Genomic DNA, 13,498 nt, shown 5'->3' with positions numbered 1-13,498 from the left:
TTAATTTAAAAATTGCGAAATACTTATAATATACTTAAAATGTATTTAAAATTATCTTAAAATATATTTCTAATATATTTAATTTTTGCCCAAATACTTAAAATATACTTACAGAGGGCGATCAAAATTATTCGGCCAGTTTATTTTGCTAAAATTTTGTTGATCATGATGTGTTAATGTAATATAAATAAGATATAATTTTGTATTTATAATCACAATAAACAAATTCCAATGCTTCATATTTTTCGAAAGTATGAAGTCACCCTATAGTATGAATTTTATAAATTTTACAATTTTGTGTAAACAAACTTAAAAATATTAAAAACATCATAATTTCGCCAATATCGATCTGATCGACCTGTGCTTACCACCATTCGAATCGTCTCAATGAGACGGATCAAAAGAGCTATAAATCGGAAAATTTCAATCACAGGATCAGAAAATATCGTAGATGACATTTATGCTTTTAGAGCGTAATCATGTGATGAATATCGATCCTACAAACATTAAATTATTACCATTCAAATTCTCTCAATGAGACGAATCTGATGAACCCAAAATTTCAAAATTTCAATCACTAGATCTCAAAATAACCTTAACATACAATTTTAAATTTTAAAATTCGCAAATTTCGCAAACTTGAAAAATTTATAATTTACATAGTATTACATTTGCATAATACCTGTAATTAATATGTAATATAATGGCATAATACTTTTTCAACATTATGCTTGCATACCTTATTAAATTTTCTGATAAAACCACTTGAAAAGTACTATGTTAAAGTTGCATTGAAAGGTATTACTCCAGAATATTATAAAAAATCTATCAATAGCATATCTCTGTGAATTGGGGAGTTATTTTTGCAAATGGAGATAGAATTTATTATTAAAATTTTATCTGAATTAGTAAACAAAGACATAATGAATTTGTTTAACTTAAATTTTTATTATTGCTATATTATATATATATAAATTATTTCAACTTGAAAAGTGGCCGGATAATTCTGATCGCCCTCTGTAAATTATATTTAAATTAAAATTTAAGTATATTATAGATATATTTTTAGTAATATACTTAAAATATACTTATAATCTATTTCATAATATATTTTAAGTATATTTTAAGTATAATACTTTTTATAGGGATATCATTGGTTAATAGATTTATATGATGTACAATGCACCGAATTGGCATTATAAATCCATATCGATCGTTAACTAACTGTTTTACCATGACCATTGTAGACGCATTATCTGATACTATTCCTGCAAATTTTGTAACTCCAACATTTTCAATTACCTCAATTATTTTATTTGCTAAAAACTCTCCCGTGTGTGAATAGTTTGATAAATTTTGAACTGAATGAATATATTCTTTTCTTTCACCAGTAATAATAACAAATGCATAAAGTGATTGTCTACTAGTACTCGTCCAACTATCTACTCCTTTAAAAATTAAGAAATTACAATTAATAATTTAATTTATTATATATTATAATAAATTATTATTACGTATCCAATGTAAGATTTTTTTCATTATTTAATTTAAGATTTATTTCAGTAATAACATGTGAGATTTCTGCATTAAGCATATCTTCTGTAAGAGATGTACGAAGAAGGTCAATAAAAAAAGGGTTTTCAATTATATGAAAAGGGATACCGCAGCAAGCAAAAAATTTTACAATAGCACGATTTGCCATTTCAATTTTAGCTTGATCAATTTTGATTGAATCAAATATCTCATCTATTTTTGGCTGATTGTGGCTAATTTTAATTTTTTTATTATAACCGAGATGTCCATTATTTTTTACTTTTTCCAGGAATAAAGACTTTACTTCAGGTGATACCTTTAAACAATTTAAAGCAATATGTCCTTGCATTTCAATAGGCTGACCTACTTGTTATTTCCAACCACAAAAATTACATTCTGCTGAACAATGCCCTCTATTTCTTGGCCCTTCCTTAAAATAATCCCAAATATCAGTTTTTGGATGACCACGTTTTTTTTTATTTTGATTAATAATTGTATTTGATTATCATTACTGTTATCCATATTTAAAATATCTTAAGAAGATTTAAAAGAAATATATTATAACGCGAAAAAATTATAAATTCTTTTTTTAAATGTTAAAAAAAAAATGAATGATTTCTTTTTATAGTTTTTTTACTTGATAAATAAATTACTATTTATGGTTTAGATAGTTTTATTAATTTGGAAGTTGATCAAAATAATTTCACACTATATTATCTATTAATTATATATATAATTTATATTAATTTAATTACGTTATATATAAATATTTACGTTATACGTAAATAATTATGTATTTACGTATTTTTCAAATAATCTGGTAATTAATTACCAGGATTATGAATTATGTATTTATACGAAAATACTGAATTACCAGGCCATGTATATCTGGAACGCACCTCTAATCCTCATTAGTATTTTCATTATCCTTCATATTTATTCTATATTTATTGGCCAATTCTTTGGGATCAAAATCTTCACAATCATTATCATTACTTGAATCGGATTTATATGTTAAAACGGGAGTTGAACTAACTTCAATGATTATCCAAGAACTTAAGTCTACCGATCTTTCAATAGTAAGATCATCATTTTCTAATTCATATTCATAATTAATTACACATTCTAATTCTCTTGCTCGTACCATATCTTGATTAATAGTAGTTTCATCAAAAACATCATCTTCTGTATCTCCCAATTTACTGCTTATTTCAAATAATAAGTCATGTAACTCTTCTTCTTCGTATGTTTTACTTATATAACTAACAGAATGTGATATAGAATAGTGATACATTTTAGCCATTGATTGAAGAGTATTAAGCTGAAAACGTTGCTATCACTTTCTAAAGAACCATCCTAAAGAAGAAAATATTTGCTCACAACTAGCTGAATGGGGTGTAATGCTGAAAAGTTTTATTGCCAATCTTGAAAGTTGATTTTTACCATCATTTATTAACAACCAGCAATTGAGAGATGTATCATATTTGGAAGAATATAGCCTATTATATGGATTTTTACCTAAGCAATATCTTCCAATTTGCACGTACAACTCTGTTGTGGAATTTTGTTCATGACCCCATTCTTTCCATAATTCTCCAGCAAGTTCAATTAAATTGTCAAATTCAGATGGTGTTACTAGAGTTCCTATTACAATATTGGAATTATTATCTTTAGTAAAGCTCCAAATAGGTCAGTTTGGTCTATACATGCCACCCAAATTATTTTGGGCTGCCGTAATAATTATAAGTAAAATCCCAAATTCAATTATGACATCCCAAATTATTTTGGCACTTTACATAGTAAATTATATATAAATTGAATGAATTACGACATCCCAAATTATAATTATGGCATCCTAAAATAATTTGGGCAGCATGTATAGTTTGGTCCAGATTATAGACGGTTCGGATTAGAGCCAAAATCCATAAGAACTGAACTGAAAAACTGACAGTTCAGTTCAGTTTAATCCAATTTTTATAAAAATGCGAAAAATCGAATAGCCATCCATCCAGTAATCGTAAAAGGTTGAGCCATACATCATTGGATTCGTCACGATAAAGACTATTACGTCGAATTGGTGCAAAGCATCATGCTCATGGATCGATAGATCACACGTTAACTCACGCTAAATGATTTATTAATAATTAGAATTAGCAAGCCATCTATCAGTGCTAAAGGTGCGCTCCGGATGAATCTGGTCAATCTGTCATCTGGATGATCACAATCCGGATTAAAAAAATCGAATCATCGGATTATCCGCGGATTGACCGGATTGATTATAATTCTGGCCGAAATTAAGTAATCGGCATGGAATTATCCTTTTTAGGGTATGAGTAACATTACACAAATCCAAAAAAAGGCAATTTTGTTTCCCAGCAAAAATGAAATTTTTGGTTTCACAAGAATCCTAAAAGGAAATTTTTCACTGATCATTTAATTTCAGCCGGAATTTATGATTAGGTATTTAATTGTTATCACGTGACTCACGGGTATGTCGATCATTTCCATTTTTGGTGATACCCATTCCACAAAAAACCAGTTTTTCTAAATTTGGTTTCCGGTCGTGTAACATAAAATTTCCTAAAAAGGAATCATATAAAGCAGGGGCAGGGACGATGATTCTATGCAATCACATAATTTCACGTTAAATGCATAATTATGCGATAAATGCATAATTTAAGTTGATCGCATCATAAAATCACATAATTTAAATTATCCCATATCAGAGCGCATAATCCGCAGTAAAACATATTTAATTTGCTACGGATTATCAGTTCGATCATCTTTTTTTCTTTCGCAATGCCAAAAAAACAAAAAACCTCATCAGTTTATACTAGATGTAATGAATATAAAGATATTTTTCGAGTAGATGACAATGTTCTCTTTTGCAATCATTGCAATATTTCTATAGACTGGAAGCGTAAATCTACTGTAGATAATCATTGTAAAAGTCAGAAACACGTTTTTAACGTAAGAAGTCAAGAAGAAAGCCAGAATAAAACACAACAACTTACCCTTTCATCTACTCAGGCAGTTTCAGAATCAAAAAAACAACTTATTGAAGACCTTATAGAAGCGTTTGCAACAGCAGACATTCCTCTTGAAAAAGTCAATTCACTACTTCTATTTTTTAAAAAACACGTTAAAAATGGAGGTTCCATTCCTCAAGCTCCTACTCTCAGACAAAATTACCTACCTAGCGTTTTTGATAAACACTTCCAGTCACTTAAATTACTTTTTGATTCAAAACCTGTGGCTATAATTATGGATGAAACTACTGATGATTGTGCTCGGAGTGTTGTCAACACCCTTTTTTGTTATCATAATGAAACAAAATTAGTTTCAGTTGATTTTCTTGAACGTGTAAATAATACCACAATGGGACAAGTTCTCACAACCATTCTTACTCACTTTAATATATCCTTCAATTTGCCACGCCTATTTCTTTCAGATTCAGCCGCGTACATGAAAAAATGTCATTGTGAAGTTCTGTCTCCATTAATGCCTCAGTTAATTCATGTGCCGTGTTGTGCACATATTATAAATCTTATCGGGTATGTAAGCTGCTGGTAGACATTATTTTTATTGTAAGAGGAGGCAAATTTCATCATGATAATAATTATGGTTACATAGTGGTCTATATTTTCTTTTTTCTTTTTAATTATTTTGCATTAATTTTCTTGTTTAAAGTGTTTGTACAATCTAATATAAAAAAGTTCTAATTAATAAAAAAGGATTTGTTCTTTTCTATATAAAATTAAAGGGATATGTGGAGAACATTACCTCAATTTCATACTTTAAAATGTTTTTTGGATAAAATTAAAGAGGTTTTTGTTAATTCTCCTTCCCGAAGAGGATGATACCTGGCTTATTTAAAAATGCATGGAATTCCCTCACCATGCAAAATTCCTTTATATAACAAAACGCGTTGGAACTCTTGGTTTCGGATGGTTTCATATGCAAAGGATCATATTATCTATTGGCCTTCTTTTTTTTAAAGAAGAATTCAATAATGATAAGAAACACAACACTTTGGCTGCTATTAATTCTTGCTTGGAAAATGAAAAGGAATTGGGAGTCATTACAATTTACCTTAATTTCATTTCCTCTTATGCTAAAGAATTTGTTCAAGATCTTGATTTTTTCCAACAATTAAAAAAACCTGTTTTTCCTTTTGTAGAATTACGCCTTCAACAACTTACTGCATATATCGAAACATATAGGAATTCAAATGATTTTGGTCTTTTCTTAGAAAACTTAATTAATAGTCTCCGATTTAATACACATGAATTCTATTCCATTTTTCGAGCAGCATTTGAAGCAGCTTATGTCAAGTTCACTGCACATATTCCTAATCATCCAGCTCGGCCACTTTTCTATGCATGTCAAGTATTTGATCCCAAATTTATTCATTTTGGAGATGCTTTACGAAAAAACATTCGACAGTATAGTATAATTAAAGAATTTGACAACCTATCGGATGAATTATTACGAGAATGGGGAATTTATTGTGGATTAGATAACGAATTTTTAAGTGAAATGGAATTGGATCGATATTGGGAAGATAAGGCAACACAACTGCCAATCCTTTCTAATATTGCAATAGATTACATTTGGCTGCCGATTTCAAGTTGTACCGTTGAACGAAGTTTTTCTATGTATAATTTTCTTTTAGACAGTGATCGTCAAAACCTGTCTCAAGATTCTCTTAAAAGATTAAGTATGATGTACTTTAATGGTGCTAAAATTTAGAAGAATTGGGATTTAAGGAATAGGGATTTAAATTTACGCAATAACACTTTTAAATAAAGAATAAATGAAATTCTAATTATAAATAATATTTTTTTATATACAAAAATTTAATTTTTTTGATTTTTACTATAATAAAACTGCACATAATTTTACATAATTATAAATTTTGGTGCATAATTTGCACATAATCGTAAAAAAATATGCACCTTAAAAATGCATATTTTGCTTTTGTTGCATACATAATTCATGTTTTATTGCCGCATAAAATCATCGTCCCTGAGCAGGGGCAAATCACGTGATACGATTTCGGGATTAGCCGGAAGTTTCCCGTGATTTCTCGAAAATAACAAACGATTATTGGTTTAATTGGTATCAACATTACAATATCGCGCATTTTACTCATTTTCTAAGTAAAAAAAACTTTTCACTTTATTATGTCTTTTCCATTAACTGTTACTCCTGTGTTTTCAGCTCCCACTCCTTTAATTATAACGTTAACATCAAATCTCACACCAAACGAAAAGCGGGATCTTCTTTTTGATGTAGACCATACTTTAGAAATCCCAATGGAGGTTTTTAATGACGAGTGGTGACCGTTAGTTTCAAATATTTGGACGAAATGGGACTCGTATGAATATGTAAACGGTGATATTCGAAAAACTTTCACCTGTCGTTTTATGAAGCACCGCGAATCAAGTACCTGAGAAAAAGAAAATGTTCTAAATGAAAAACGCTGAATAACCAAGACACGACCACCTGACGTATATTCTGCAATAATTAAAGTTTTATGGATAGCTTCTTCAGAGGTAGTTCAAGTAGAGCAATATAAAAACTCCCCCAACCATACACATTCTTTATCAAAAGTCGATAGGCTGAAACGGCCAAAAGTCATTAGAAGTTTAGTTGAAATAGAAGCGGCCAAAAATTATCCTCCTCCAGCTATCACATCTGCCATCAAAGAATACGTGACGTTAGAATTAGATCTTGGTGAATGTACGCGTGAGCTGAAGCGCAAAGAAGTAACGAATATTAAATACAAAATTTGTGAGCCTACGGAAACCCGTTTTATTGGGAATTCGAACTTAAAATCAGACATTTTGGAATCTGTTTCTTTTTTAACAGAACAGGGGTATCTTGTTGAAAATTTCTGCATCTCCCAATGATCTACTAAATGTACTGTGTTTGTGCACCCAGAGCAACTAAAGAAACTTGAATGCCATGGATGGTTGACGCTTATAGATTCAACACATAAGACCAACCGGTATGACTGGCGTCTATTTACTCTTTACGTTCATAACACTTTCGGATGTTGGAATGTAGGCGCCCATTTTTTCGTAAGCAATGAGAATGCAGATACAGTTGCAGAAGCTTTAACAATAATTCGCAATAAGTATTGTCGTTGGTCCCCGTTACATACTTGCGGATCATAGTAACTAAAGCTCCGAACGGGTCGGTTTGGTCCGGATTATAGACAGTTCGGATTAGAGCCGAAATCCATAAGAACCGAACCGAAAAACCGGCGGTTCGGTTCGGTTTAATCCGATTTTTATAAAAATGCGAAAAATTGAATAGCCGGCCATCTAGTGATCGTACAAAGTCGAGTTATATATCATTGGATTCGTCTCGACGAGACGCGTCGAATGGTGGTATGATCATGTCTCTAGCATCGATAGATCACACGTTAACCCACGCTAAATTATTTATAAATAATTGGAATTAGCAAGCTATCTATCGATGCTAGAGACATGATCTTAGCATCATTCGACGCGTCTCAGTGAGACGAATCCAATGAATATAAATTCGTTCGTATATGACCACTGGATGGCGAATAATATCAAGTTTCGCATTTTTTTAAAATTTTCGAGCATTAAAAATTAAAAATTCCGATACATGAATTTATTCGTCGTCCAATGGTCGTACAAATATGAATTAGGACTCATTGGATTCGTCTTAATGAGACGAGTCGAATGGTGGTAAGATCATGTCTCTAGCATCAATAGATCGTAAGTTAATTCACGCTAAATGATTTATAAAAAATTGGCATTAGCAAGCTATCTATCGATGCTAGAGACGTGATCTTACCACCATTCGACTCGTCTAATCCAATGAGTCCTAATTCATATTTGTACGACTATTGGACGACGAATAAATTCATGTATCGGAATTTTTAATTTTTAACGCTCAAAAATTTTAAAAAAATGCGAAACTTGATATTATTCGCCATCCAGTGGTCATACACGAACAAATTTATATTCATTGGATTCGTCTCACGGAGACGCGTCGAATGATGCTAAGATCATGTCTCTAGCATCGATAGATAGCTTGCTAATTCCAATTATTTATAAATAATTTAGCGTGGGTTAACGTGTGATCTATCGATGCTAGAGACATGATCTTACCACCATTCGACGCGTCGCGTCGAGACGAATCCAATGATATATGGCTCGACTTTGTACGATCACTAGATAGCCGGCTATTCGATTTTTCGCATTTTTATAAAAAATCAGATTAAACCGAACCGAACTGCCGGTTTTTGGTTCTAATACCCGAACCGAACCGAACCGAATTTTGAGCCGGTTTCGGATCAGTTCCCCAGTTTAGCCCGAACCGTTCAGAGCTTTAATAGTAACATTGAAGCTAAGAGCATTAAAAAGACATTTCCTGGCATAAATGCTGGTGAACAAGAGTGCCAAGTCCTTTTTTGTGTTGTTCATGTCATGAGGATGTGGATGCAAAAAATTAATGAAAAAAAAACTTGAGACACCATGATCGTGGCAATGCATAAAAGAACAAAAATTGGATGTGAAAATCTTGTTCAGGATGCTATTAATCATTATTCCATTCCTTATATACAAAATTACATTAAAAGAAATTATACGAAAAATACAAAGAAATGGGGCTTATGGGCTCATCAACATTCCCCCTGCTTTTACAGGTCACATCAACGAATTCGTTAGAATCTTTCCATAGCGAATTAAAAAAAATAACATCTTTATTAAATGGTTTGATTTGTACATGACGATTTTTCTTTGTTATTTCACCTGCATGCCAACTCAAACTTTTTATATTTTAGGTGCCGTTCACAACATTGTCAATATCGATTACAAAAAAAAATCTGAAGCCGAAATTGCATCTTTTGACGATTTAATCATTAAAGAGGCCTGTGCTGTGATGAATAGACTTGAAAAAGGAAAAGGTGTTCCAGGTCTGGCTTCTCTCGATTGTCACTGCTTGTTTTGCCATCAATATTTATTACCGCACTAGTCGAACAATGTCAAATCAAGGACCAATCAGGTGACCGAATTCCACCCGATTGGTCCCTATTTTTTAAAAAATTTTCATCAATCGGTAAACCCGATTGCTGCCAAAAGATGGCGCAAAAGGAGGATACTTGGGTACCAATCGGGATATTCAATAGAGTACAATCGGGTATTAATAGTTACCAATACTAGAATATTTACTATTTGACATATCAGTATACCGATTTATAGCTTTTTGATAAATTTATAACAATAAGAAATCTTCCGATTGCCATACATTTTTATTTAAAAATTTACGAAAATTTACGATTTTATTTAAAATATTTAAAATATTTAATATACTAAAAAATCGGTTTTATTGAAATACCGATATTGCTAAAATTGTTATTTATATAATTTGACTACTCCACTATTCGCTGCTGATACTATCATATTCAGAGGAAACAACACTAACACCTCTTTTATATTTATTTTGATCCTCTTCTTCGTCTTCCTGATTTTCTTCTTCGTCTTCTTGATTTTCTTCAACTTCTTCTTGATTTTCGTCAACAACTTCTTGATTTTTGTCAACAACTTCTTGATTTTCATCTTCTCCGGCCTGATCATCTTCTTCCGGTGGATCCTGGTTTTCGTCAGCTTCTTCTGGAGGAGAGCATTTATTTTCACTATATTTCTTGATAAGCTGTTTTAGGGATCTATTGTAGCCATCTTTAGTCCATCATGGGGCGTTAATTGGCGCATCAATTTCATTAGTTGCATAATTACCATACTCCCGATTTCTTACACGTCAAGACTTTGATGAAGCCGCACTATTGACATAATTTCGAAGAAATGTACGTAGCTATACAAATAAAAATAGTATTAAATTAAGATACACCGATTGGTAAAAATTACTCGAATACTTACAGAAGACGATCTCCATTTGAGATCCTGGATGACGATCTTACGTTTGTTTGGGTTGTCTTCATCGGTTTCCGATTCCTCCGGACTGTGGTATCGATTTTCGGTCTGAACAGGTCAGAGCTCATCATCGTAGAATTTATCTACCAATCAGTCCTTTAACGTGGTTAGTTTATCGATGATTTTTGATCTTCTTTCACGTTTCTAAATAAATAATAGGAAATATTTATTAATAAGAAAAGGTAATATCAAACAAAATAATTTAATATTTACATCACTTCATCGGGAATTTGCGTGCCGCCTTCTTTTATCATTTTCTACCCAATTTGCACCTCATCTTGCATTAAGAAGTTCCTCCCGTTGGTGCCGATGATGTTCATGAATGACATGTTTAATGACGCCATCGGTCACCAGGAAGAACTTCTTATTAATTGATTTTTGAATAACCGGGATGATATTATTCACTTTTTTTCGTTGACTTTCAAAGGTTTTTTTTATATTTAGACTTTTATCGTCTGGAAGTCGGTCCATTATTCCGACTATTTCGCCCTAATCGTGAGATTATCATAATTGATTAGCAGGAATTCGGATAATTAAAACGAATTAAAATAAAATATGGTACTCTTAAAGCATTCCTCTGATCCCTATTCATTTCTTCGTAATGAAGAAACGATGATGAATTTGAGGATGGCGCTGAATTTGAGGATGGTGCCGATTTTGAGGATGGTGAGGATGAAGTTGATGAAGATGAAGAGGAAGAGAATGGGGATGGAAATGGAGATAGTCTGCTTCGCACGCTTTTTGACGATCCTGGTATACTGTATTTTTGAACATATTTAGGCTTATTCAATGACCTGGTCATGTACTGGTTCTTTCGGCTTTTTGGACCTTGAGTTTCCAGATCCATGTTGGACCAGTCAATAATATTTTCTTTTGGATCAGTTACCTTCTGCTTTCCTTTCGTAACAGTCTTAAGCAGGCGAGTCAACTTCTCAACCTGCATCTGTAAAGCTACAAAAGGAAATCGGGTTAAAACTAAATCGATTTGTAATAGTTTTTCATATAACTACATACCGGATTCATTGGAATTATTATTTCTCTCATTCTGTTGAGTCGATTGGTCATTATTTCTCTCATTCTGTTGAATCGTATCATCATTTCCTTCGTCGTCTTCGTCAACTAAATCAATAAAAATAGGCTTTTTGCCTTTCATTATTTCACATCCTTTAAATTCGTGATATATTGAATTCAATCGCGCATGATTAACGTAAATTTTCAAAATATACCACTGTTTCCCTTGTCCTGAACAATGTCAATTAAAGCGGGCTTTTGTTTTTTTGTAGATTCTGATCATCGTCTTTTTGTACGTCTTAACTCAGGATCACTTTCATTAGATATCGATTGTGAAGAATAAGTAATATATTGAGAAATTAAAGAATTTGATAAAAATCAACCAAATTAAATTACCCTTGTTTGGTACTACTCTGCTTATCAGATTTTCTATCCGAATCACTATCCGAATGGTGACATTTTTCAGATTTTTTTGACTTTTTGTCTTTTTTATTTTTATTAGTCATATTTGAATGTATTTACAATTTTGGTAAATTTTTATGTATAGAATAATATAGGATTTTTTTACAAAAATCGGTAACGAGCGAGAGAGAAAAAAAAAAGTCTGTCTAAAAATTAGACTTATATATATATATTTATTTAATAGTTTAAAATAAACTTTTACGAATCATTGATATTTATGATTAAACTTAAATAAATCAATTTCATCAATTTTTACCGATTAATAAATAGTATAATATAAAAATAAATTGTATCAAATTTTCGCAAGATTAATAAATTATATACTATTGATATATTTAAAAAATAAATTGTATCAAATTTTCTCAGGATAAATTATATACTATTGATATATTTAAAAAATAAATTGTATTAAATTTTCGCAAGATTAATAAATTATATACTATTGATATATTTAAAAATAAAAAAATAAATCAATTGATATATTTAGAAATAAATTGTATCAATCTTTGCAATCTCTTTATTAACCGATTAAAATAAATAGTTTAATTTATCTAATTGTGGTAATATTCGCACAATTCAATTCTGATGTATACAATAATTAATCGCAAAGCCAATTGATCAAATTCTCTTGCGAACTAACTGATTGATGTATTTTGAGGAAATTTTGATTACAAATTGACAGATTGAAGATGACAAAATCAAAGAAAAATCGCATTAATAAAGATTGTACAAAAGTTACTAATAGTGCACCTAAAACTAGAAAATTTGTCGAATGCAATTGTTTGTTGCATTGTGGTGGTGGTAAGTTAGTGGATCCCAGAACATTCAGAAGACATCAAGAAGAAGTTAACCGACTTCAAACAATTGCTTCTGGATCTCAGAGTTCTTCAAAACTAAAAGATACCAGGAACGAACTGTATAGTGTAGAATCATCTCCAGATGAAAAAGGAAAAAAAAGAATTAGAGTGGTAGAGAATACATCAGATGATGATGTTGGCGATGATGATGATGATGGTGATGATGGTGATGAATCTCCCGATGAAAGAGGAAAAAGAAGAATTAGAGCGGTAGAATATTCATCAGATGATGATGATGAATCACCTCTAAGCGATAATGAACCAATGCCAGACAGACCAGGAAGACGAAAGTGTACCAATAAGATTGACGATATGATTCCTGATGACGACGATAGTGATGGTTCTTTGACCGACAGGTCTTTAACAGAAAGTGACGATAACGAATCCTTGACAGAAGATGATGATGAGGCTTCTGAGGTATCTGGAGATGATAACCGTGGTTTAAGTGAAGATGAAGTTCTGATCGAACAATTTACAGCTCCCGATTTTGATGACTATGATTATGAATCAGATCTTAAAAATCTTGACACAAACATTGACTTTAACGATTCGTGGATACTCTTGTGGATATTCAAATATCAGGCGAGATTTCGTCTTCCTGATGTCACCATCGATAAACTTATTAAATTTTTTAAGATAGTTTTATCGGATGCTGATAAATGA

The 13,498-nt window shown here is 31.4% G+C and overlaps 4 protein-coding genes across 4 annotated transcripts; 1 reads left to right on the top strand and 3 right to left on the bottom strand.

Moving 5' to 3' along the window:
• Positions 1-2,434: 2,434 nt before the first annotated feature.
• Positions 2,435-2,827, bottom strand: OCT59_026863 (uncharacterized protein; the record flags this gene model as incomplete). Its single annotated transcript, XM_025328337.2, has 1 exon — positions 2,435-2,827. The coding sequence occupies one exon, from the start codon at positions 2,825-2,827 to the stop codon at positions 2,435-2,437; it is 393 nt and encodes a 130-aa protein (XP_025167049.2).
• Positions 2,828-9,954: 7,127 nt separating this feature from the next.
• On the bottom strand, positions 9,955-10,576 carry OCT59_026862 (uncharacterized protein; the record flags this gene model as incomplete). The annotated part of the gene is made up of 3 exons (XM_066136547.1): positions 9,955-10,240; positions 10,330-10,386; positions 10,452-10,576. The coding sequence occupies 3 exons, from the start codon at positions 10,574-10,576 to the stop codon at positions 9,955-9,957; spliced, it is 468 nt and encodes a 155-aa protein (XP_065993024.1).
• Positions 10,577-10,778: 202 nt separating this feature from the next.
• Positions 10,779-11,658, bottom strand: OCT59_026861 (uncharacterized protein; the record flags this gene model as incomplete). Its single annotated transcript, XM_066136546.1, has 3 exons — positions 10,779-10,994; positions 11,068-11,456; positions 11,520-11,658. 3 exons carry the CDS (start codon positions 11,656-11,658, stop codon positions 10,779-10,781), a joined length of 744 nt encoding a protein of 247 aa, XP_065993023.1.
• Positions 11,659-12,667: 1,009 nt separating this feature from the next.
• OCT59_026860 (uncharacterized protein) lies at positions 12,668-13,498 on the top strand (the record flags this gene model as incomplete). Its single annotated transcript, XM_066136545.1, has 1 exon — positions 12,668-13,498. The coding sequence occupies one exon, from the start codon at positions 12,668-12,670 to the stop codon at positions 13,496-13,498; it is 831 nt and encodes a 276-aa protein (XP_065993022.1).

Source organism: Rhizophagus irregularis, chromosome 7 (assembly GCF_026210795.1).
Source record: "Rhizophagus irregularis chromosome 7, complete sequence".
NCBI classification, from domain to species: domain Eukaryota; kingdom Fungi; phylum Glomeromycota; class Glomeromycetes; order Glomerales; family Glomeraceae; genus Rhizophagus; species Rhizophagus irregularis.
The sequence above is the reverse complement of the archived record's forward strand: the minus strand, read 5'-3'. Positions and strand labels throughout refer to the sequence as shown.